Consider the following 27,703-nt stretch of genomic DNA (forward strand, 5'->3'; position numbering starts at 1 on the left):
TTTATTTATTTTTGGCTGCATTGGGTCTTTGTTGCTGCATGCGGGCTTCTCATTGTGGTGGCTTCTCTTGTTGCGGAGCACAGGCTCTAGGCACGCGGGCTTCAGTAGTTGTGGTGTGTGGGCTCAGTAGTTGTGGCTCACGGGCTTAGCTGCCCCGTGGCATGTGGGATCTTCCCGGACCAGGGCTCGAACCCGTGTCCCCTGCATTGGCAGGCGGATTCTTAACCACTGCGCCACCAGGGAAGCCCTTTTCTAGAGCTCTTTTTTAGAGTCTCTGCGCTCATTTCACCAGCCTCTGCCCGAGAAATGTGTCTGGAGAGGACAATGTCCAGGAATGCAGTGAGAGAAAGTGCCACGACTCTAGAATTGCATTCATTAGTTTTGTTGCATGGCAATTCATTCCTGAGAAAGAATCCTTTCCCAGAATGAAGGAACTGTCCCAGCCTGCCAGGCTTCATTCTAGTTCCCCAGCCTATTATGTGCCACACAAGATCATCTGGTTTAAGGTATCTTATAGGAAGGGTAGGTTTTATACAGAAGAAAAGAAGTATCTTCAAATATTGAAAAGACACTTATCATATTTAATGTAATAATAAAGCAAAACAGAAAAGATTGTTAAAGTTTGTTTCTGTATAAAGGTGCTATACTATGTATATGTGCCTTCAGAAGATATATGATTGGGCTTAGGCCCAAGATTTTCAGGAGTTTAAATATTAAAGCAAGAAAGGGAAAATACAAATAATTATTTATCAACTACCTGAGGGTATGAAGATGAGCATCTAGAAAAGAAGCAGCACACATGAAGCTTCCCTTGGAGAGCTCACAGTTCCCCATGGGGGAGGAAAGTCACATGCAGAATACAGAATACAACAACATGCAATTAGCTCCTAGGTTTGAGGGAACACGGCTTTAAATATTTCAGAAGGGAAGAAGACTTCTGCACGCTAGATGGCTAGAGACTGATTCCTGGAAGAAGTGAGAGAGAAGGTGAGCGTTGAAGAGAATGTAGGTTTGGATCTGCAGAGGGGGAAAGGGTGGGCATTTCAGGCAGTGGTACAAGTAACAGAAAGGAGGAGCAATGGGCAAGGCCCCTCAGCTAGTAAGCCAAAGGGGGTGAGATTTAAACTAGGTTTATCTGACTTAAGAGCCCATATATTAAGTAATCTACTTATTATTATCAGAATTCCTCAGTCCCTGAACTTTTGAATTCCTAACCTGGAAAATTCTCTTATATTAGACTCGTACCTAGAGCCTAAACAAAATCAAGACATACGCAGGATTTAAGTTCTAAGATGTATTAAATGACTTATATAACACATGTCAAATGATCAGATTTCTATGTGGCATTAAAGGAGAAATTTTAAAATTTAAATTAACTTACAAAGAGAAATAAAAGAGGCAAATACAAAACTTTTCTCTGATGAAAATAATTTTCCTAAAATGTGAAATTAACCCAAAAATTGTCAGGAAAAAACAAGAGACCAATACAAGCTTTCACACTAAATATGGCTTTGATTTCTTTAAAAGACATAAATTAGAGCAATTTAAATGACCAAGTATCTCATATATTTATATGCCCAAAATATATGTTTATGGCCACTGAGCTCACAAAGGTTTTAGTAAAAAAATGCTTTAAGTACTAGATATTTAGTTTTAAAAATACACTTGCTTACAAATACAAATGTAATTTATTTACAGTAACATGACAGGAGAGGATTGAGAAATTTTGCTCTCCTTTTCACTCTTTTTCAAAAGAGCACAACTATTCCTGCTGATTCATTTTCTTTATTGAATTTTACAAGCTTTTTGCTTTTCATGTGGTAAGCAATCTTTATGACCAATAAACCATCTTGATTCTATCTAAGCAAGGGATTATACAACTGTGAGATGTTGAAGATAATACAGTTTATAAATCTGAATTCCACTGTCTAACAAAGTGCATAACACATAGTACACACTCATCAAATGCTATTGAATAAATAATTTCAGATGAGGAAAGAATTCTAGTGACCATTTATCCCAATGTTTCTCAATCCTCAGTATGTAACAAAAATACACAGATGCCTGGGGGGGGTTCCCCCTCCTAGAATCCTATTACAGATTCTAATTCAATTGTTTGAGAGTTAGGCCCAGAAAAAAACCTTTTTTTCTAAAGCTTCCCAGATAATTCATGTACGCAGGCAAGGCTGAGAGCGACTGCATTATCACCAAGCAAGCCCAATTCCCTAATTTTATCAAAGGGGAAATTGAAACTCAGAGAGGTTAGGGGACTCACTTAAGATATCAAGATTGGTCAACAGTGATCTAAACCTGAGCTTCTTGATTTGGAGTCCAATAATTTTACCTAAAACCTTATATGCTTTTCCTATCAACCAGAATAGTTTATATAGAGATTTGAAAAAGATAATTCAGACTTGATAAGGTATGCTATTCCTTGCTAATACAGAAGATTGTAGAGCGTAGTAGTAAGTAGAAGTTGAGGGAGTTTAGTGAATAGAAGAGAGGTATCTTCTTAGAAGAGAGGTCTGCTGAATAGAAGAGAGGTCTGCTAAGAGAGGAATGGGGTTAGTTGAAATGGAATGAGAGAAGTGGGGTTAGTTAGTTAGTGCTGTACAGCCCTGCAATGCTTAGCACACCCTTCCACAAAAGGGATCATGAGTCTGGAAAACCTCAGCCTTACAGTTTACTGCAGGACTCAGAAGGTGGGGCAAATCAGCAGAGGATGTTAGTAGCTGGATACTATGAATATCCCTAAGTCACAAAATGCTGCCTCATGAAATTATTATAGTTTCAGTGGATGAACCGTGGTTTGCTCTCTAGAAGATACCTTTGGTTCTTCAAATAAGAATCTATGATCCAAATTATTATTAGCTTTGACAGACAAAAGTTCTAAAAAAAATCTGTGTAGTAAAAAGGCTTACTCTGAATCTGAACTGACTCGCAAATCACTGCACACAGATGGAATCGAAGCCTCATGCAGCACATAGATAACCCTGTTCTGATGGCATTATATGAGCCATACCTAGCTGATCATGGGGAGTCCCTCTGAACAGAATTCTGTATGTGGTGAGGAACAAGGCTCCTTCTGCTGGCAGGAGCTGAGGGCCTCCAAGAAGGCCTCCAGTGGCTTCTTCTCTTCCATCAGGATCCAGCAGGACTCGAAGACCTTCACAAACAATTTCTTCTCCAGGCAGTAGAGCAGGTCTAAGAATCTTGGGCTAGCAACAGAGAAAGTTAATTTAAACACAACTCTAGTGGGATTTCCAACCCTTAGACCAAGGTTATCTTTGCAGTTACAGAGCTAAAAAATTTGAGCCAGACTTCCCAAGTAGCCAAAATGAGTAAACAGATTTGGGAAGAGGCAGAAATGATGTTTCTATATCCAAATGCAAAAAGATTCTTCTCAGCATTGCTTATTCACAGTAAAATCATTGGAAATTACTAAACTTTTTGAGATACCTATTCAATGGAACATTTTGCAACCATTAAAAAGAATGACATGGATCTATATATGTGAACATAGAAAGATGCCAGAATACATGGCTAAGTAAAAAAAGAGCTACCAACCAGTGTGTATATTATGATCCCCTTTTAGAATATGAACCAAACTGTTAAAGGTGGTGCTATCATGGTTAAGAGTAGAGGTCGGGGTGAGGAGGACCATGGGGGACTTTCATTTTGTACAATGTGTGCTTCTTTAATGTTTCAATTTTATACAAAAGCATTTACTTTGAAAATTGAAAAAACAAATATTTTTTAAAAATGGATGCATCTTTGAAGAGCCTTTCTTAGCCTTTTATAAAGATTAACACAAAAAATGGCCAAGCTATGACCATTTATACATCTTGGGAAGTAAGGAACCACATGATACACTTCCCTGAAGGGTTCAAAACAATCCATCTCTCCTGAAGATATAATACGCTTATTATTTTTTTTTTACTGAGCAATAAAAACTATATAAATCAGCACTATTCTTTTTGTTGGCTCTAGGAACCTCAGAGCTAAATGTAAAGCCAAAGTATAATGATCACTGTGTGTCAGATTTCTGATAGAATTATCTCTCCTTTCCATCTGGCTTCTGATTTCTCCTTTGAATTTATTTTTAGTAGTTCTCTTATACAGGTAAGAGGGTCTTGAACCCTGGTTCCACAGAGTGGTGCCAGACTAACTGCAAAATAATCATCTGGGAGGCTTGTTAAAGTACAGATTCCCAGGCCAAGTCCCAGGGTACTCCTATTCAGGAGGCTGGGCTGGGATTCAGGCCTCTCAATTTTTAATAGACTTCCCAGATGTTTGCGATGTATGCTTGTAATGCATACAGATTCAGGAACCTGGTGATTTTATGGTAATTGCCTTAAGTCATTTTTGGGGGGAAAGAGGCAGGGCATAAAATTGTGGCTTGGGCTTGGAAGTTAGAATGTTCATAATTTATGCCTCGCCTATAAAAGTAGACTCAACAAGAGGTTATGATTGCTCCTTTGTTGATCCACTATTCTGTTTCACTATACTTTTTTATGAGGATCTACATGTAAACTCCTCTCAAAGTTTAATGCATCATTAAAACTAGAGCTGGTCTCTGTAGAAGGTTAGGAGAAGGTACTTTCTGGGGCACAACTGTCTACTGTTGCTATTTTTAAGAGATTTTATACTCTGAAAGAATGTAGTCTGGAATAATTACCTTCTGTATAGGTGGAAGTCTTCTACTCTCTCGATGCACTGCTTCTAGGGTTTCAACGTGCATAGCTACAATTCCTGGGATGAATCAGAGTATTCAAAATGAAAGAGTACCAAACAAGCAGAATTAAAACAAATTCTGGATATTTTAGAATTAAAAACTAATCATAGTTTGGTGGTTCCTCAAAAAGTTAAACACAGAATTACCATATGACTCAGTAATTCCACTCCGAGGTATATACCCAAAAGAACCGAAAATAAGACTCAGATACTTGTACATGAATATTCATAGTAGCACTGTTCACAACAGCCAGAAGGTCAAAACAATCCAAGTGTCCATCAACAGATGAATGGATAAATAAACTGTGGTATATCCATACAATTACAGTATTATTCAGTCATAAAAGGAAATGAAGTTACAATACCTGCTACAACTGGATAAACCTTGAAAACATTATGCTCAATGAAATAAACCAGACACAAAAGGACAAGTGTTATATGATTTCACTTATATGCAGTATCTAGAATAGGCAAATTCATAGAGATAGAAAGTAGATTAGAGGTAACCAGGGGCTAGAGGGTGGAGAATGGGGAGCTGTTGCTTAATGGGCACAGAGTGTCTGTTTGGGGTGATGAAAAAGTTTTGGTAATAGTTGGTGACAGTTGTACAACATTGTGAATATAATTAATGCCACTAAATTTTACACTTAAAAAAGTTTAAAATGGCAAATTTTATGATATATTTTACTATAATTTAAAACTATTGAAAGAAACTAATTGGAACAAAAAATAAATAGCAGGCTAAACTACATGGAAGCCAAGTATTATGCTGGAGAAAACAGACCCATAAGAATAATTCTTATTCAGTTATCTCTAATATTCTGGTTCTCTGATATCTGCAAAGTGATTACCTGGTATCATGCAATGCAGGCTCTTGATGTGATCCTGAGTAACTCCACTCTCTGTACAAACTTTGTCAATAAATCGGGTAATGAAACGCACAACAGAATTGGCAATGTCATTATTCTCTGAATCTTCAAACCCACTTTCTGTATCATAGCTCTCAGCTACACTTCCTGCAATACTAAGAAAGTCAAGGAAAGAAATCATGGTCAGTAAAACAAATGACTACTATATCACAGTGATCTTCCACAGCAATTTAAACTTGCTCAAAGGGATGTATACTCAAGTAGAAACCTCACTTAACTCCATGGCTTCTCTATAAGTGATAGTGGTGAAACACGATGTTCTGTTTGCCGACATTTGGAAGCTATTGTCAGGCATTGTTCTTTGGATCCAGATTTGTTTTTGTAAGGAATACCTTCTGTCATTTTTCTAAGAGGAACTCACGAACCACAGAAAATAAAACAAAAAGAGACTTTAAATTTTATCTGATACTTGGACCTTCTAAAAAAACTTGTCCTTCCAAATTAATTGCCATATGGAGCCAGACAAAGTAATATGGCTATCTTTGGCCTTTGGCAACCGGGGGACATGTCCCTGGTAGGCAAAGTAAAAGAACTTTTTTCAGCAAGTAGCATATTTTTCCAAATGGAAGAACAAAATTGTCCTATGAACCCTTCTCTTGCCAATATTCTTCTTTCTGTCAGTGAATCACAACCATTTTGGTCACTTTGAAACCATCATTTGTCTGTAGGTGATACAAATCATGCAAAAGAAGGGAATAAATTTGAAATGGAGCAGATGTGAAAGTGTAATACCTGCCCGTGTTGCTTTTTTTTTTTTTTAATTCAATAAATACTCCTGCCTCCTATGACTTCTTTTAGACTGCTAGTCATGGAAAAGACTCACTGCCAATTCTAAACTACTCACTTCTCTTTCTTCCAAATCCAACCACATTAGCTGAATCAGTGTTAGAAGTAAAGCAAAGCAATGAATTTGGCCATCACACCATCCCAAAGCATTAACAAACTTAGGTGTCTTAGCCACTCACTATGTAAATCAGATTGTAGAAAATGTCATGAAAGAAAAAAAAGGTATGAGCAAGTGATGGATGTGTTACTTAAGACAAGGAAGTCAGGAAGGCCTCTCTGGGTGGGTGACATTAGAGCAGAGAACTAAATGAAGTGAGGGAGTGATTCTTATGACTATTTCAGGAAGAGTATTCCAGATTGCAGGAACAAGAAGTACAAAGGCCCTGAGGCAGTATCATGCCTCGAATGTTGAACAGGGATACCAGTTTCATTGACGGAAGAGTGATAGGAAATAAGGTCTGAGCAATAGCCAGGGGCCAGATCCTGTTAGGCCTTATGGTTTTATTCTCAGTGGTATGGGAAGTAGTAGGGTTAAGAGCAAGGAATGGTTGAGGACATGATTACAGGCAAATGCAATGGATAAACTGAGGAAAAGGAGGGCCAAGAAACAAATAATCACTTTGACAAGAAGGAGTTCATTAGTAATTTTCCAGAGTGCTTTCTGTAAATTGCTGTGGTGGAAAGTGACTGAAGGGCTGGATCAGTAGTGGTTGAGACATTTGAAAAATCAGAGGTCATGAAAGAGAAGAGAGTATGGGAGGTGATTAACAATAGTTGGATGTAGTGAAAGTCTTTTAATAGAGAAAAGCTGAGCAAGTCTGAAGATGAGGAAAATGGTTGCTTTTTGAAATATGTATAGCAATATTTGCCCGAAATACTTTATATTCTGTGCTAAGCCAAGAAGAATAGGAGGGTCTCTGTGTGTCCACATTTGGTACCTGTTTGTGACAATGCTGTTGCTCCCACTTTCCCAGTCTCCTGGTGCTGATGTTCTTAGGAGCTTGTTTTTACTTGTATCTAGTGGAACTAGCAGATTGACCATGAGGTTTGCAAAGTGAATGGCCTGACTGAAGACAGTGCTTTCCTCACGTTGCACCAGCTCCTGCTGAGCTGATTTGCTCAGAGTAGGCCAAAGGCGTAGCTGCTCGGCTGCCAGGTCCATTGCTGTCTTCTCCTGATATTGGTCATCAGGCAGTTTACCCTAAAAACCAAAGCAAAAATATCCAAATCTGGGACTTCCCTGGTGGTGCACTGGTTGAGAGTCCGCCTGCCAATGCAGGGGTTCGATCCCTGGTCTGGGAGGATCCCACATGTTGCAGAGCAACTGAGCCCGTGCGCCACAACTACTGAGCCTACGCTCTGGAGCCCGTGCGCCACAGCTACTGAGCCCGCATGCTGCAACTACTGAAGCCCGTGCTCCCTAGAGCCTGTGTTCCACAACTACTGAGCCCACGTGCTGCAATTACTGAAGCCCTCGCACCTAGAGCTTCGCACCCCTCGCACAAAAGAAGCCACTGCAAATGAGAAGCCTGTGCGCTGCAACGGAGAGTGGCCCCCGCTCGCCGCAACTAGAGAAAGCCCGTCTGCAGCAACGAAGACCCAACGTAGCCAAAATTTTAAAAATATAGTAAAAATTAAAAAAAATCCAAATCTATCACTTGACATGAGCTTCAAAAAACATGGAAGATGTTTTAATAATTCATCTATCAAATACCTATGTCAGTAAAAATGAAAATATATAAACAAAATATAACAACATGAAACGTAGTCTTTTTTTCTGAGCTCCAACAGGCCTTGAATGGAACCACATGACAAACACAAGGAAGCAGCAGCAAAACAAAGATGTACACACTTCTCATTGCTAACATTTCACTGCATTTATTTATCTCTATGGCTCTATCCCCTTCAAGTTGCCAGTTATAACAAATCGTTGACCTGAAGTACCTATTAACGCTCAGGTCAAATGTGCCAGTAGCATTTTCTAGTACTCTGCTGTTTCTTTTCTTCTGCTCTTTGGAGAAGAAGATAGAATGACCAAAGTCACAAAAAATCAGAGCTAGGTTTCTTTGTAAATATGGGAATCAAACATTATCACCACATGGGTATATAGGTGTCCATGGGATTTTAAAGAGGGGTTTCCTATAGGCTGAAGAGTTAAACAACAGCAGTAACCCACATCTGCACAGCACTTTACAGCTTATGAAGAGCTGGTATATTTATAGTCTCACTCATACCTAAACTGGGGATCAGAGACAGACTTTTATAGAATAAAGGACACAGAAGCAGTGACATGTATTTGCTCTATGAACGTTTTTGAGATATACCAATGTTAGCACCACATCTTCTTTAAAAATTATCAAAAGCACCCCACCAGGCCAATTATTTCTAGAATATGACTTCGAGCTAATACTTTTTGGATCTTCTACAAGTTACCCCTTTTCCAAGTGCATCTGGTGTTTTGAGAGTTTTAAATTAAGAAAAAACAATTAAAGCTAATTGTACAACAATAATTTGCAATACCAGATTGATGTCATATAGTGCTATTTGTTATTTAAGTTTCTGTTCTTATCATACTCAATAATAGATCAATAATATGTTTAAAATTACTTGAGGTCATAGAAATATGGGACTACTAGGTAGTTTCAGTTAGCTATAGAGGTTCATTTATCTCATGTAATATAAGGCAAATTTAAAATGGAGGAAAGGATCAGCAGCAATGTATTAGCCCAGCATGTAGGATTAAAAATTACTCTTCAGGGGCTTCCCTGGTGGCGCAGTGGTTGAGGGTCCGGCCGCCGATGCAGGGGACGCGGGTTCGTGCCCCGGTCCGGGAGGATCCCACATGCCGCGGAGCGGCTGGGCCCGTGAGCCATGGCCGCTGAGCCTGCGCGTCCGGAGCCTGTGCTCTGCAGCGGGAGAGGCCACAACAGTGAGAGGCCCGCGTACCGCAAAAAAAACAACAACAACAACAAAAAAAAACCAAAAAAAAAAAAAATTACTCTTCAATTATATTTCAATAAAAAAATAAATTAAAAAAAACTTTAAAAAAAAATTACTCTTAAAGTGAACCAACACTGATAATCAGCCCTTAGTGCTGCTTTAAGTTCAATTAATGAGGACAGTAATTTCTAACAGTTATTATTTAGTATGTGCCAGGAATTCTTCAATGTCCTTTACTTGTATTAGACATTAAAGTCTTACAATAATCTAATCTATTGATTTTACCAATGTAGAAATAAGGCACAGAAAGGTAAAGTGAATTGCCTAAGACCAGACAGCTAGTGTATGACATTTCAAAATTTCAGAAAAATTTAAACTGCTCTTTCAAATTAAAACCAATATTCTTTATTTTAAACTATTTTCTTGATAGTTTCCTTAAATTTATTTTATGGTGATAAAAATATATGGAAACATATAGAATACTCCTAAAAGAAGACCTAGATTTATTGCTGGCATACTTTTGAGCATTTATTTAGGAGTCAACTGACTTTAATTTGACATTTCTTCAAGAAGTTAATTGCATAAAGACATCTGCCTAGGTATTTTAGGGTTATTCTTTCTGTTCAACTTCCTATAGTTGTTTCCAGCGAATTCTTATTTATTAAAATACAATAAAACAATTCTAGTGCTACAGAACTGTAGTAAGAAGTTATTATGGAAAAAAAATGTCAGAAATCAACAGGAGAAAGATGCTCACCAGAGGGCTTCCTAAAGTAAACCCCAAATACACTGGTAGGAAGTGGCTAGATTTCCTTTGGCCCTGGGAACACCTGAGTAAGCTTTCCTTGAAGCCAGGACCACAGCCCCACACAAATACCTTTCTTTATCTTACCTTTTGCTTCAGATGTGGGGCATGATTGTCTTCCTTGGCTGAGAGATACAGGGATCGAACCTGTTCCTGCACCGCATTGTAAAAGGTTGTCTCCCAAAATTGCTGATTCGTCCAAATGGGGTGGTCCTGTACACAGGTGTAAGCAAACTGGCTGACTCCAGGGGCCAGTTTCTGTGAGAACACACAATATACATCACCATGGGGCTGACAGAGTCATGACAGTTCAGAAGGTTACAGGGGCCGCAGATAATCATGAATGTGATAAAAGGATTTATCTAAACAATATCTTATGGCAGTGCAAGCTTAGCAATCATCAACTTACATATTTTTAACTGGCAACTTTGGGCTTGCTATCAAATCCTTCAGGGTCTCTGTCACTTTATCTATTAAAATGGACATTTTAGCAACAGCTAAAAATCAAAGGAATTATATGAATTAGAGAATATATGAAAAGTACCTAAACACTGTACTGTGCACACAGCAAGCACTGTAGAGTTGGTAGCTCTTATTACAATTAGGACATATAATAAAATTCATGACAACCTAAATATAAAACTCCAGATAATTCAAAATTTCTTCTACTTGGTAATAGAGTACATTTTGGTGGGGTTAGGGGGACACTAATTGAAATGCGAGTGAGCCTACAGCTTCGCCTTGCACACAGAATGAGGGCATATTATGAATCTGGGACTCAAGAGGAATTGCACCCTCCCTCCTGCTCACTCCAGCCATTTACCTCCCTACCGAGGCTGCTGTCTGGCTCACAAAATCCATAGATGACTGTCCCGGGCTTCTGGGGCATTTTCTGGTAACCAGGTCTGGGTGTGAGAAGGTAATCTCAAACCAAACCTTCCTTTCCAGAACTTCCTGCTGGGCTTCTAAGTAAGAGTAAACCCTACTCTGTGATTAACAACAGAGGGAAAGAAAACTAACTCTGCAGTCACTTGAGGCTCTTCATAAATCTTTATGCATCTCATTTATACTAAAAATCTCGTTAAGATGCACATTATTATTGCCAATTTAAAGAAGAGAAAACAGAAATTCAAGGTTTAAGTGATTGCCCAAGGCCATATAGCAATTACATAAGTGGTGGAACTAGGTTTCAAGCCCAAAGTTTGTTTGTTTCCAAAGTCCCTGCTCTTTTTGCTATAGCAAATTATCTTGCAAAGAAACTGAAAGCAAATCATAAATAAATTAAATACTGTTTAGCACAACTATCTGTTTTTTTTCCTTCACTTTAGGATTTTGTTTCCCAAAGTAGTATTCTGCCTTGAAACCTCTGATATGATTTTAATTAATGCTGCGTTTTAAATTTTACAGACAACTTAGTTGCCAAACTTCAGTAAATGATTTGAGTCACCTTTCCATAGCTGTTTCTTTCACCTCTAAAAGTTAAAGATGTTTCAAAAAATTTTAAATCCATTATTTCTCAGCAAATACCTGATAATACTTTCAATAGACAGATAATTTTTGTTCCATTTTATTCTTTAGAATTGAGTTAATTTGTTTTCTATCAGTAAAGTTTTTGATAATGTAAGTTTTATTTTGAAGTAATTCAATAAGCGAATTCTCTTCTAAAATGTTGGACACTGAAGATCACTATTAAGGTTATATACATAGCAGTTATGTAGCAAAAAGTTGGTTCATTTCTTAGGGATGCATAACAAATGTATAAGATTCCTGGTAAAAATCATATGCTCAGTACATGCTAATTAATTTCCTTCTTGATTAAGAACAGACTAAACCTACAGCTGGAATAGGCACCATGTATACCATGAAATGTAGTACTTATATAGTTGGAAGTGGGGTGGCTGTGATTTTGCCTAGTAGAGTCTGTGTACTTCTGCATCCCATATGTAAGTCCCTTTCAAGATACGCCTATGCACTGCTGTTGGGATGATCGTCCATAACTCTTTTAAGGGCTATAAGCTGGAACTGACCATGAAGCACCTATCAGGAGATCCCCAAGGGGAAGCTGTGCAAAGACTGCTCATTTAAGACACAGCTACTCTCCACCTATGGGAATCAAGGACAAAATGTGTGTGGTTCTGTGAGCCACAGATACTGTGAGTCACATACTCCTTCTATACTCTACTTGAGGACACCTGAGATGTGGGTTGAACTGGGTTTATTTTTGCCCCAACCACTCTAAGAAATAACAATGACCTCAGTGGCAGTGCATAGGCCTATTGTGAAAGAGATTTTAAAGGCATAAAATTTAAACAAGGTAAAAGCATAATTCTCAACTGCCTTTCCCTTGAGTATAGCCAGAGGCAGCACCATTTCTTACAAACACAATGTAACAACAGATTCTAAAATTTTGGAGTTCTGAAATTGTATTAATATAGATGAGCTCAGAAAAACTGAGCTCTTAACAAATCCTTATCAGTTTCTCACATGTGGTCCTTTTAGGATCATCAACAAAACAGAAAGTTATAATTAATTATAAATCTCTTATTACAACTTGACAGAGCACTGTAGGAATCTGAGAGTCTAATGAAGCCCTGCCTCTCTCTTTCAGCAGTTTTCTCACTGATGCTGCATATTCACTTTCCTTGGCACATACCAGTTATTATCTACCTGTTTATTCACAAACTACAAGTGAATATGTAAAAACTTCCCTAAATCTTTTGAACAAAAGTGGACTGAATGTGTTCCAAGGCAGAAAAATGGTGTAACAGTGACAGTGGCCCAAAGGGTCAGAACCCACAGCTTGTTTACTAGGTGAGAACGACAGCAAGGTGAAGGGATTATAGGATAAGCAGTTTTTGGTGGCAAGTCAGTCACAAATGGTGATGGCATCTGATACATGCATAAGAAATCATTAATGCCCCAATACTTTAAATATTATTATTTTTCCAAATATGAAATGTGCTTCCTTTCTTTGTGGTTTCCTGCTATGTCTTCTCAAGTGCAAGCAAGGGGCACTGAGTTCCTTGCTGTTCAGATGGGCAGATCCACTGCACTGGTGGGTAGGTGTGTTCTTAGGGCCAGCAGAGGGCAGTAGCACCTTATTCTGCCTAGATTCCATCCATATAAGGCTTTTTAAATAAGAATTGCAAAAATGGAGCCATGCATTCTGACTGGGCTAGAAAGTTGGGTGGAAGGTGAATACTGCATGCCCTCACTGTACATTTGAGAGACCCCATAAAGCAAATGGATTTGCCCAAGGTCACACAGCAAGATGGGTAGAAGAAAAGGGAACAGAGATAAGGTTTTCCATTATTCTATGTCATTTCTGTAAGATACAAAAACTAAGATATTTCACAAAACAAAACTATAATTATCTAGAGAAAGAGGCAATGATACTGCTTAGGGGTTCAGATTCATTATGTTCTATGATAGTGTTAATAGTAGTTTTAGTAAACAAAGAAAATAAGCACCTGTAGATAAAACTATCTCATGATTCTGATCACTTTTTTGGTTTGAAAAAAAAGACTTTCCCAAGATGGTTTCTCGAATTGGCCCATATGCCAGCGTTATGACCTTTTATTTTGTACACAGATGAGACTTAATCCACAATGAAGGTTTGAGGGTGGTGGTAATACTGTTGTCAAATGGCATCTTTTTTTCCTCTTCAATTTTGGCAATAATATTTATTTACATTTCATAATAATTCTTATGATTTTATCCTAAATAAACAAGTGATATTTTGCCATGCAATTTTATGAGATGTTTAAGAATGTGTTGACTTCCTTCCTTATCTAGAAAAAATAGCTCTGAAGGTACTAGAGTAAGAATACCATTCATTTTCCACAAAGCATTCAAAGGAAACCCAGCATGGGACAAGATATGGAGAATAAACTTCACGGGGCTCATTAACCAGCAGGCCAGATTCAAATCCAAGTAAATGGATACAAGTCATCTCAGAGACGAGTTGGTCAAGGGAAGGTTAAGATATCAGTATGAGAGGCCTATCTAAGGACTGTCTGGCTAGATACGTTTGCTCTCCAGCCCCAAGGCTTCAGTTAGGGAGTTCAGAGGGAAGCCAGATTTCAGGAGAAAAAGCTCCTGGGAGGAGTGATTCCATAAATATGTAGTGTTCTTAAAAAGAATAATTAGAATACAAAGATTCACTGTTTAAATTGCTGGGTATTTCCTATCCAGTTCTGGACACTGGAATACAAGTGTACCCTACGGCACAGTTCAGGGATGGTGCCAGCCAGCCCTTTTATGATTCTACACTGGCCTGTGAAGTCCACATATTAAGTCACTTGAAGAATTAACATGGACATATATATACACTACCAAATGTAAAATAGATAGCTAGTGGGAAGCAGCCGCATAGCACAGGGAGATCACTCGGTGCTTTGTGACCACCTAGAGGGGTGGGAAAGGCAGGGTGAGAGGGAGGGAGACGCAAGAGGGAAGAGATATGGGAACATATGTATAACTGATTCACTTTGTTATAAAGCAGAAACTAACACACAATTGTAAAGCAATTATACTCCAATAAAGATGTTGAAAAAAACAAAAAAAGAATTAACTTCTGAGTATTTTCTGATGAACTTTGGTGAAATGCTTAGTCTTGAGAGACAAACAAAAGGGAGACAGGAATGGGGAAAACGTGTATTCAAAACCTATATTTATCAACTCTTAACCACATCTTAAACATATTTGCTTTGTGCATTTTTTTTAAAACAAAGGACATACAACATTATGGATCTGGTTGAAGCCTACTGTGTACCTCTGTTGATCCCATTTCTCTCCTATCCTAGAGGCAACAATGATCCTGAATTAGGTATTTTTCATTCCTATTTATGTTTTTATACCTGTTTATATCCATAAAGAATATATAGGATTATATTGCATTTTATTCCTTATTAATGCTTTTCAAAGTATACATCTTATATTTCATTGATTTATGTAATATTTAATTAAACTATATAATTAATTGGGACAAAACACCTAGCTCTTTGTAAACAAACAACTCAGAAGGGACAGAAAGACAGTGGCCTACAACAACGAAAACTGTGTTCATTAGTCAGTGGGGTTTACAGAAAGGTGAGTAATCAAATTAGTTAAACGGAGGTAATGTGAGAATCTACCATAGTTTTTCCTGTTCTACTACCTGATACTGAAGAGTGCAAGTAACCTCAAATGCGTAATGGTCTAAACCTCTCCTGGGCTGCTTAGAAGATCCAGGCACAAAATTTCTACACAAGAAGTATATTCATTCACAAGCATTGCCCAGTATTCATTTGATGTGCCAGTGTCAGTAGCTGGAATGACAGGGTTGAAGTCCTTAAACTATGTATCCTTCTAATGATTCTCTGTATGAAGCTGCTTAGTAAATATTGAGAGAAGAGAGGATGAATCAATTTCTTTCCTTTGTGGTCCAGAATTTAGTAGAAATCAAATACTAGCTTGTTGTCAAGTCCTTTGCCTGGGTCTCGTATTCCTAAAAACACAAAACTGGATCTAAATCCCTGCCTCTTTTTGGTAGGTTTTTAAACTTTATATAAATGGTACCATATTGTGTTTTATTCTGCCACTTGGCTTTTCACGTATTATGTTGCTAGACTTATTAAGGTAATAATAATTATTGCTATTATAACTAACTTGTACTGATCTCTCACTATATACATTTGTCAACTTACTTAGTATTTATAGCAATCTTATGATCCACTGAGGTAAGTACTATTATTACCCTTGTTTTAAAGGGGAAGAAACTGAGGCACAGAGAAGTTAAGTAATTTGTCCAAGAGAATATTGCCAGGAAATGGTGGAGCAGAGCTGGGATTCAAACCTAGGTAGTTTAGCTAAGAATTTAATTTCTTAATCACAATTTAACTATTGTGTGAAATTCCACTGTATGAATATATAGCATTTCCTTGTTCCTGTTAATGGATATTTGTATTGTTTCTACCTTTTAGCTATTATAAACAATGGTTCATGTCAACTGTCAACTTCGATTATTAGCTTCAGTACTATTTAATATAGTTCCTGGAACTACTTGAGAGGAGCCTAAGAAATATTCCCATTGTTATCTGTACCAATAAACATTTTTGGGTTATTGTACATTGGTTATTTTTCTAATGAGAAATTATTTCACATAGACTTTTTACAGATCTACTATTTGAAAAAATTAACAATAATTCTTTAATATAAAATATCTAGTCAGTGTTTAAATTTTTAATTTATCTTATGAATGTTAAAAAGTTTGTCTTTTTCCTTGTTTTTTATTTTTATTTTTTTTTTACAGTTTGACTCAGGAAGGACCCAAATAAGGTCCATATATTACATTAGTTTATATAATCTCTGAGGTTGGTTTTAATCTACAGATTTCTTTACCACCTGTCTGTCTGCCTCTCTTTTTTTTCCCACCACTTGCAATCTGTTTTTTGAAGAAACTGGATTATTTGTCCAACAGAACTTCCATCCGTCTAGTGGCTGCTGACTGCGTCCCAATGGTCTCATGTGACCTATTCTTTTGTCCTCTGCATTTCCTGCAAATTGGTAGTTGGATCTAGAAGCGTGATCAGATTCAGGCTTGATTGTCTGGCAAGAATATTTCATGGAGATACTATTGTAAGAGGCAAATCTGGTTGTCTTTCTGTAATTTTTTTTTTTTTTTGCGGTACGTGGGCCTCTCACTGTTGTGGCTTCTCCCATTGCAGAGCACAGGTTCCGGACGCGCAGGCTCAGCGGCCATGGCTCACGGGCCCAGCCGCTCTGCGGCATGTGGGATCCTCCCGGACCAGGGCACGAACCCGCGTCCCCTGCATCGGCAGGCGGACTCCCAACCACTGTGCCACCAGGGAAGCCCCTCTTTCTGTAATATTAAAGGCCATTGATGGTCAATGCCTAGATTCATTAATCATTAAGAGCAATAAAATACTGATATTTTCATTCTACCATTACCTCCTCACTTATTAGCTAGAATGTTTCTATAAAGAAAAAGTTCCCCTCATCAACTGTTTGGAGACCCAAACATATAGTGTAAATTAGAAAGCAGGTTAAAAACATGATTTTATCCCTTCATTTATCAGTTTTAAAAACAATGACTTGGGGACTTCCCTGGTGGTGCAGTGGTTAAGAATACCTGCCAATGCAGGGGACACGGGTTCGAGCCCTGGTCTGGAAAGATCTCACCTGCCACAGAACAACTAAGCCCGTGTGCCACAACTCCTGAGCCTGTGTTCTAGAGCCCGTGAGTCACAACTACTGAGCCCACATGCTGCAACTACTGAAGCCCGTGCACTCTAGGGCCCGCATGCCACAACTAGTGAGCCCACGTGCTGCAACTACTGAAGCCTGTGCACCTAGAGCCCGTGCTCTGCAACAAGAGAAGCCACCGCAATGAGAAGCCCATGCACCGCAATAAAGAGTAGCCCCCGCTCGCCACAACTAGAGAAAGCCCATGCACAGCAACAAAGACCCAATGCAGCCAAAAATAAATTTAAAAAATTAAAAAAAAAACACCAAAAATTTAAAAAATGACTTGTTTTTCCAGCATCTATTACAGATGAACAATTACTTTTTCTTTTTTAAAATTCATATTTTTACAAACTCACAGATTTTAAAACATATTTTATTTAACTATTCTTAAACCTGTTTAGAAACAAGCCAAAAAAAATCTATCCGTAAGTGTTTATTGGAAGCTGTGGACTGATGAACCTAATGATGTTGTTTATAACAGCACTGTAAACCGGGAGGATAAAGTACCTGATTGGGAGAATATAATCAGCAAAAAGACTAGTAGATACATAACAAGGTATTTTCTCTGAGGTGTAATTGCAAAAGGAGCAATAGAATAAAGGCATCAGTGAGTCCTGGCACAGGAAATGGAGGAATTTGGTGAGTCATAGTTCTTACTAGGTGTACTTGCAAATGGGCCAAAAGCTCAACAAAAATGTTTATTATAGCATTATCTTTAATAGCTATACCCTCTCCAAAGTTAGCAATTTTAATGTCTAACTATAGAGATGAAAGGTTAGACAAATGATGGTACATTATTAACACAAAAGAATATTATGCTACCATTAAAGTGGTTAATATGATGCTGTGCTTATGAATGAAGTGCTTATGCTGTATTTCAGAAAAACAAGTCAATTATGCTATGATTATGTCTGTAAGTACACAAAGACTGGGAGGAAAAAGACAAAATGAATTAAAGGTAATAGAATTCTGAACAATTTATTTTCCTTCTTCAAAAATAATTTTAAGAGATTTTTAAATTAAATGTGGCAGACTGAATATTCTTTTGCTCCCTGAACTCCACTGAAATGACAGCAAAAGAAAAACATTTTTTAAACATACAAGAACAAAGAGAATGAGAAAACAGACACCAGATAAATGATGTTAATAAAATTTTAGATGTCATAAAATGGATTTATAAGCAGTAACAAATGTTGAAGATCAGATAAAGCTGAAACCCCTACTACATAGAGAAGGAAAGCCCTTTTCACACTTTAAAAGAGTAAATTTTAGGGTATATGAATTATATCTCAATTTAAAAGATGGAAACAACCCAAATGTGTATCAACTGATGAATAAAATGTAGTATATATGTACAATGTAATACGTGCCAGTAAAAAAATGTGAGGTACTGATACACGCTATACCATGGATGAACCTTGAAAACATTATGCTAAGTAAAAGAAGCCAGTTATGAAAGATTACATATTGCATGGCTTCATTCATGTGAAACGTCCAGAACAGGCAAATACATAGAGATAGGAAGTAGACTTGTTGTGGCCTAGGGCTCGGGGGATGAGGAGAAATAGGTAGTGACAGCTAATGGGTACGGTGTTTCTTTTTGTAGTAATAAAAATGTTTGAAAATTGCTTATGGTGAAAGGGAATACACTAAAAACCACTGAAATGTATACTCTGAATGGGTGCATTATTATGGCATGTGAATTATATCTCAATAAAACTTTTAAAAAAGGTTGCTATGTATACTTTATTTTATCACTTAAAAAAAAAGGTTGCTGACAGGAGAAACTGGGCAAGTACACATGGAAACTATCTGTCTTAGCAACTTCTGGTAAATGTCAAAATGCTCTGAAAGTTTACTTTAAAAACAAGATGGAAGAATATATAGTATCCTGACACTAGTCAAAAGGAAGCTGGCGTGGCTATGTTAATAGAAGATGATTTCAAAGCAAAGAATATTACCACAGATAAAGAAGGTCATTTCATAATGGTAAAGGGTCAATTAATCAAGAAGACATAAAACCCCAGAGTGTTTATGTACAAACAAGAGAGCTTCAAAATACATGAATGAAATCTCATAGAGATGCAAGGAAAAATACACAATTATAGTTGGAGATTCCAATATCTCTAAGTAATTAATGGAAATGTAATCAGAAAATCAGCAAGGATATAATAGACTTGAATAACACTATCAACTAACTTAACCTGATAGACATTGTAGCACAACAGCAAAAAACCCACCCTTTTCAAGTGCATAAAAAACATTTATCAAGAAAACCTGCTCTCTGGGCAATAAGTCTTAATATATTTAAAGGGATTCAAATAATACAAAGTATATTCTCTGACCAAAATGGAATTAAATTAGAAATCAATAGCAGAAAGGTATCTAGAAAAATCTTCAAATATTTGGAAACTAAACAACTCATGGATCAAAGGGGAAATAAAAAAGGAAATTAGAAAATACTTTGTACTAAATGAAAATGAAAACACAACATATCAGAATTTGTGAGATGCCACTAAAGCAACACTTTGGTGGAGATTTATAGCAATAAATGCCTGTATTGGAAAAGAATGGTCTCAAATCAATGACCTTAGCTTATACTTAGAGAGATTAGAAAAAGAAAAGCAAATTAAAGTCAAAACAGGCAGAAGAAGGCAATTAATAAAGATTAAAGCAGTAATCAATGAAACAGAAAACAGAAAATCAATAAAGAAAACCAATGAAACCAAAAGCTGGTTCTTTGGGAAGATTAATAAAATTGATAAGTAGTCAATTAGTCAGACTGCTTAGAAAAAGAAAAAAGATAAAATTACTGCTATCAAGAATGAGAAGTAACACTATTAGAAATTCTACAGATATTAAAACGATCATAAATACTATGAATAACTTTGTTATTGACAATATTGACAAATTAGATGAAATGGACAAATTCTTTGAAAGATATTTATACAAGCTACCAAACCTCAAACAAAAGAAAACAGATAACCTGAATAGGCCCATATCTATTACAGAAATAGAAATTTTAGTAAAAAAATCTTCCCACAAAGAAAACTCTCAACACATGGTTCCACTAGGAATTCTACCAAACTTTTGAGAAAGAACTAATACCCCTTCAACACAAATTCTTCCAAAGTTTGTCAAAAATGTGGATCTTCCCACATGTTTGACCAAGGTGTAAGGCAATTAAGTAGAGAAAGGATAATCTTTGCAATAAATGGTGTCAGAGCAATTGAATCTTTGATCATATCTAGTACCATATATAAATATTAACTCAAAAGGAATCATAGACTTAAATGTAAAACCTAATACTCTAAGGCTTCTAGGGATATTTGCAAATCATAAATTTGCTAAGGAGTTATATCCAGAATATGTAAAGAATTCTCAAAACTCAACAGTAAGAAAACAAACAATTCAGTTTTAAAAGATGGGCAAAATACCTGAATAGACACTTTACCAAATATGATACACAGAAAGCAAATTAGCACATGAAAAGACTCAACATTATCAGTCATTAGGGAAATGAGAATAAAAATCACAATGAAATATCACTACATATCTATAGAATGGCTAAAATTAAAAGCAATGACATTAGTGTGTGAGGAACTGGAACTCTCATTCACTACTGAAAGGAATATAAAATGGTAGCACTTTGGAAAAAAACTTCGGCCATTTCTTAAAAAGTTAAACATACACCTACCATATGATCCAGCCACTCCGTTCTTAGGTATTTACCCAAGAAAAAAATGAAATGTATGTCCATACAAAGATCTGTATACAACTATTCACAGTAGCTTTATTTGTAATGGATAAAATCTGGAAACAACAAATGTTCACCAAAAGGTTAACTGCGGGATTTTTTTTTTTACAATGGAATACTACTCAGCAATAAAAAGGAATAAACTGCAACAACATAGATGAATCTCAAAATAATTATGCTGAAGAAATCAGACAAAAAAGATCATATACTGTATAACTACATTTATATATAACCACAGAATATGCTAACTACATGCAAATTCTGTACTGACAGAAATTAGATCAGTAGTTTCCTGGGGATGGGGGTGAAGGTTAGATGAGATGAAGAGATTACAATGAAACATGAGGAAACTTTTGGGGGTAATGAGTATGTTCACTATATTGAGTGTGGTGATGGTTCCATGGGGGACATATATATATGTCAAAACTTATCAAATCAAATTGTACAGTTTAACTATGTAAGTTTATGTGTTAGTTATACCTTAATAAAGCTACTAAGGGCTTCCCTGGTGGTGCAGTGCTTAAGAATCTGCCTGCCAATGCAGGGGACACGGGTTTGAGCCCTGGTCCGGGAAGATCCCACATGACGCGGAGCAACTAAGCCCGTGCGCCACAACTAGTGAGCCTGTGCTCTAGAGCCCATGTGCCACAACTACTGAAGCCCACGTGCCTAGAGACTGTGCTCGGCAACAAGAGAAGACACCGCAATGAGAAGCCCACGCACCGCAACCAAGAGTATCCACCGCTCACCACAACTAGAGAAAGCCCACGTGCAGCAACGAAGACCCAACACAGCCAAAAATAAATAAATAAATAAATAAAATTTATTTTTTAAAAAAATTACTAAAAACACTTAGTAAATGTACACGTAAGTTTGTATGTAAATTTTACCTCAAAAGAAGAAAATGCAAACTCTAATTACAATTCTCGCTACAAAACGACATGCGTGTTGAAGTACTGGAATTATATGTTGACTATAATTTGCTTTAAAATACATCAAAAATAAGATGGACTGATGGATGGATAGATATATACAAAGAAAGGATAGAAAAAATGTTAATACTAAACTCTAGATGGTAGGTTTATGGATGTCTACTGTAAATTAAAAAAATTTTCTCTCTGTTTGAAAAATTTCATAATAAAATATTGAAAAAAAAATAGAGTATTAGTCTAGGCATTAGTATCCGACTAGTAGGAGTTCGAGAAAGAAAAATAGGAAAAACAGATGATTAAATAAATGAATAAATAAATAAATCGAAGGGCATGGATTTTCAAATTGAAAGAGCCATCTCATGTCTGGCAAACTGAATGAAAAAAGAACCACATTAAAGTATATCATTAGGGACACTTAATCCTTAAAGGAGAATCCTATAAAGAAGCACAAGGAAAAAAATGGGCGACACAAAGGATTAGAAATCACTACGGCATCAGACTTTTTGCCAGGTAGGGTGGTATTTGTGTGGAATGGAAGGAGGGAGGGAATTTATAAGTAAGAATATGTAGAGGTGGTATGGTGGTGAAAGTAGGAGATCTAAATTTTCATATTCCAAGTAAACTGATAACATCTAACATTGTAAAATTAAGAAATAGCAGTAAAAGCATGTTAGAAACACTAAGCCAAATACCAAAAGAAACATCTGAACAATTGAACATGACTGTCTCTGGAAAGCAGATCTTGGAAGTAAGGCAGGGACCTTTGTTTTTTGTTATAAACCATGTAATCTTTATATTTCTGACTTATATACATATATTACTTTGAAAGGTCTTAAATTAGAAAACACTTTAAAATGCAATTATTATATGTGGAATAAAGTTAAATAGAAAATAATTTTTTTATTTTATTTTGTTTTATTTTTAAAAATTTTTATTTTTGGCTGCATTGGGTCTTCATTGCTGCATGCGGGCTTTCTCTAGTTGCGGCGAGCGGGGGCTACTCTTCGTTGCGGTACGCGGGCTTCTCATTGCGGTGGCTTCTCTTGTTGTGGAGCACAGGCTCTAGACGCGTGGGCTTCAATAGTTGTGGCGTGAGGGCTCAGTAGTTGTGGCTCACGGGCTCTAGATTGCAGGCTCAGTAGTTGTGGCGCACGGGCTTAGTTGCTCCGCGGCATGTGGGATCTTCCCGGACCAGGGCTCAAACCTGTGTCCCCTGCATTGGCAGGCGGATTCTTAACCACTGCGCCACCAGGGAAGCCCCAATAGAAAATAATTTTTATTAGTTACTTCTCAGAGAATATTCTTTTGAAACCTGTTTTTACAAATATGTAAACTGAGACACGGAAAAGAAATATGTTTAGACTAAGTTAGTGGATGGGTCAACTTCTATTATAATGACCTAGAAGCAAGTGTTAAAGGTCTTCCATTATCTCAGAATTTTGTTCTTACAAAATATGTGGGCCCTTGAGTGGTCTGGAAATAAATCTCTATTATGTCATGTAGAGTTTTTACTCTCTAGCAACCACAGTATAGTATTTATCCCTAGTACTTGAGAGATTTCAGAAAAATGACAAATTCAAACTCCAAACCTTGCAGGGCATGTTTTAGGCTCAGCTAAGATTCAGCAGGTTATTGAAATTTTGCCTACAAAATCTCTGTTCCTAGGTAAGAATTGTATTTCAAATAATAAACCCAAAGTTCTAAAAAACGCTGAAATAAAAAGTTTGGCCAATTGTGCTTATTTTACTATATTATCAAGGCAGGAAAGTAGTCCAAAATAAGATTTTCAACTATGTGGTTTGAAATGAAATGTTTAAGGTTTTTTTTTTTGGCCATGCTACATGGCTTGTCGGATCTTAGTTCCCCAACCAGGGATTGAACACGGGCCCTTGGCAGTGAAAGCATGGAGTCCTAACCACTGGACCTCCAGGGAATTCCCCAAAATGTTTACAGTTTTAATCCTAGGTTAATTAGAAAAAAATTAATCAGGATATTGTAAAGTTTTGCTGGATATTAAAATTTTGTGATTTGGCCTCAATCTATTATACAATCTCTGTCTTAAGGATACATTTCTTTTTATTAAAAATTAATTCATTCATTCATTTAATTTTGGCTGCATTGGGTCTTTGTTGCTGCGTGCGGGCTTTCTCTGGTTGTGGTGAGCAAGGGCTACTCTTCGTTGCGGTGCGTGGGTTTCTCATTGCAGTGGCTTCTCTTGTTGCAGAGCATGGGCTCTAGGCACGCGGGCTTCAGTAGTTGTGGCATGTGGGCTTCAGTAGTTGTGGCTCGCAGGCTCTAGAGCGCAGGCTCAGTAGTTGTGGTGCACGGGCTTAGTTGCTCCACGGCATGTGGGATCTTCCCAGACCAGGGCTCGAACCTGTGTCCCCTGCATTGGCAGGCGGATTCTTAACCATTGCACCACCAGGGAAGCCCGAGGATACACTTCTATAAAGATACCCATTAACTGGAATCTAATTTACAAGAGGCCATTCCCTTGACTTATACTGCTCAGAGTAGATGATCTATACTGTTTCTTTCTCTTTGTTCATTAGTATGTACAAAATTCCTCCTGGAGCACAGAGGAATTTGATCTAAGCAAATAGATCTAGAGTGAGAGAATTGACATTTGGAACAATGCAACGGTTTAACAAGTGAGGGTGGAAGAGGCACTGACAACCATTGGTTCCAATGCCCAAGCCCTACCGTCTTGGCAGATTGCAGAGATGGAGTGACAAAGGCAAAGATGCTATACATTTACCCAAAATAGCACATGTTCTAAAGTAACTCATTCCTCCGCTGATGGAACTGAATATTGTTCCTAGATAAAAATTATAGATTAGCTAGTCTAAAAATAGCTTTGGTGATACTAATGATTCTTGGATTTCACTTTATCAGAGATGAAAGGAAAACCACCTTTCTAGGGCTTGGAGAGTCTTTTCAGTGACCTGAAGTAATCACTAAAAAGCAATTTTTACAGTGTGCTACACAGGTCTAAAGAGATTTGGATTAGTGTCGTATATATAAATATGATGACATTGGATTTGGCAATGATTTCTTAGATATGACATTAAAGGCACAGGTATCAAAAGAAAAAAGACAAGTTGGACTTCATGAAATTAAAAATTTTGTGCATCAAGACACAATCCACAGAGCAAAAAGGCAACCCACACAATGGGAGAAAATATTTGCAAATCATATATTTGATAAGGGATTAATATCCAAAATATATATAGAACTTCTAAAACTCAACAACAACAACAGAACAACTTGATTAAAAATGGGTAAAGGACTGAAATAGACATTTCTCCAAAGAAGATATACAAATAGCCAATATGCACAAGAAAAGATGCTTAACATCACTAATTATTAGGGAAATGCAAATCAAAACTACAATGAGATACCACCTTACACCCATTAGGATGGCTACTCAAAAAAAATCAGAAAATAACACGTGTTGGTGAGGATGTGGAGAAAGGGGAACCCTTGTACACTGTTGGTGGGAATGTAAAATGGTATAGCTGCTGTGGGAAACAGTATGATTAATTCCTTAAAAAATTAAAAGTAGAATTACCATATGATCCAGCAATTCTACTTCAAAGGAATTGAAAGCAGAGCCTTAAAAAGATATCTGTGCAGGTATGTTCATAGCAGCATTACTATTATTCACAATAGTTAAAATGTCAAAGCAACCCAAGTGTCCTTCGACTGATGAATAGATAAGCAAAACATGGTATATACATACAATTATTCAGTCTTAAAAGGGAAATTCTGTAATATGCTATAACATGGATGAACCCTGAGGACATCATGCTAAGTGAAGTAAGCCAGTCACAGAGAGACAAATACTGTATGATCCCACGTATATGATGCACTTAGAGTAGTCAAAGTCATAAAGACTGAAAATGAAATGGTGGTTACCAGGGGACAGGGCGAGAAGTGAATGGGGAATGATATTGTTTAATAGGTATGGAGTTTCAGTTTTATAAGATGAAAAGAATTATGGGGATGGATGGTGGTGATAGCTGCACAGCAATGTGAATGTATTTTATGTCACTGAACTCTACACTTAAAAGCAGTGAAGATGGTAAATTTTATGTTATGTGTGTTTTACCACAATAAAAAAAGAAAAAAATGAGCTCACAATCATGAATGGTAGTAGTCATTCACCACAGCCTTGGTAATTCAGAAGGTATATTATGAAAGCAAAACTAAGAAAATTATGGTGTACCGTCTGTGCTAATTTCATGTCAGCTTAGCTCTGCCCCAAGGAGGTGGGAAGATTCGATATGGAAAACACTTAGCATAGTACCTGGCAGTTAATATGTATTTAGTAAATAGTACAACTATGCCAAGGTTGTACTAGGTCATGTGCAACATAGTTGCATTAGGCATAGTTGTACTAGGTCATGTGTAACAGCCGAAAGCCCATGTGGGAAGTCATAGATATCTCCGGAAAATATAAGCGCCTGACTGGGTAGAGGAACAGTAAGCAGTTTTAGGGATATACAGAGGCAGCTGGGCAGGCCAGACACCTAGAAAGCTGGCAACAGTCATCCAGCTCTAGATGTCCTGCATGTTAACAGTTCACTACTATATTAGGATAAAAAAGACAAAGATGTATCCCATGGAAAAGCACATTTATTTTCTTATGTGATTAAACTTTAGAATTTAAATCCTCTGATTAAATTTGGATAATGTTATCACTGTCTTAGAGACTGTTCTGATAACAAAGAATCTAGAGAGAAAACACAATCAGAAAGCTTTGATTTCAAGTGATTTTTAACTTGAGTTTTATTACCAAGTAAATAATCTTAAGAAAAATGAACTTCTTCCTTACACTATTTTCTACTTCTTACTAGATGAAAGCAGAAATCACAGTACTGTTAGATTACAATTTTGAGGTACATCTTCTCCTTCCTTAGTTTCCATCTACTCAACTTTTCTAGACACACAAAGACACACACACCGTTAAATTATTTTGTTAGAATTATAAAGAGCAAAGTAAGTCCTGAAAGCATCCTTACAAACAACAAAATCAACATCTTGGGGCCTAAATTTCTGTATTTTATTGAAATTTTGACTCAAAAACTTAAGACTCTTGTCAATGACCAAATAAAGACTCAAATTGTAGGCTGCATCCATAGTACACTCAATTGCAGGTGAAGTAATGGCAACTGTTTTCTAAGGGTTATATTTTGAAACTGTGGTCTTCAGAGAACAAGTGATGGACAGCCGATATGAGTCATGAAGCTGGTGCCCACGCAAAGTGGAGGCCACAGAGCAGTGAGTACTAGGGCTGGACATTGAAGTGCTTCTGACGGATAGAATATTCTCAGATGAGTCACCTAAGTTCATTATAAAGACAACACCTTTTTGACTTGGATGTGTATCTGATAGAGGCAGACCAACCTATTTTTGAGAAGAAAAACTCAGTATTATAAGTTGACTGTATATAGTGGGGGAAAAGGTTATTTCTTGAAAAGAAATACGCCCTTGTTTTTGAGGAAAACAGCTCTTCTTCAATTTCAGTTCTACTGTTCCTTATTTATTTTGGAAAGATTCATTAAAACTG

The 27,703-nt window shown here is 37.0% G+C and overlaps 1 protein-coding gene across 3 annotated transcripts in view; it reads right to left on the reverse strand.

Moving 5' to 3' along the window:
- The window catches only part of SBF2 (SET binding factor 2), a 458,044-nt gene that overhangs the window by 61,987 nt on the left and 368,354 nt on the right, over positions 1 to 27,703 (reverse strand). For all 3 annotated transcript variants that reach the window (XM_082659346.1, XM_082659345.1, XM_082659347.1), the window contains exons 18-22: positions 10,282 to 10,452; positions 7,388 to 7,650; positions 5,586 to 5,758; positions 4,679 to 4,752; positions 3,023 to 3,218 (exon numbers count right to left, since the gene is read on the reverse strand). In XM_082659346.1, coding sequence (XP_082515472.1) covers positions 3,023 to 3,218; positions 4,679 to 4,752; positions 5,586 to 5,758; positions 7,388 to 7,650; positions 10,282 to 10,452 — 877 coding nt within the window. The remainder of the gene's footprint in view (positions 1 to 3,022; positions 3,219 to 4,678; positions 4,753 to 5,585; positions 5,759 to 7,387; positions 7,651 to 10,281; positions 10,453 to 27,703) is intronic.

This window comes from Grampus griseus (genome assembly GCF_964374135.1).
Source record: "Grampus griseus genome assembly, chromosome: 8".
NCBI lineage: Eukaryota > Metazoa > Chordata > Mammalia > Artiodactyla > Delphinidae > Grampus > Grampus griseus.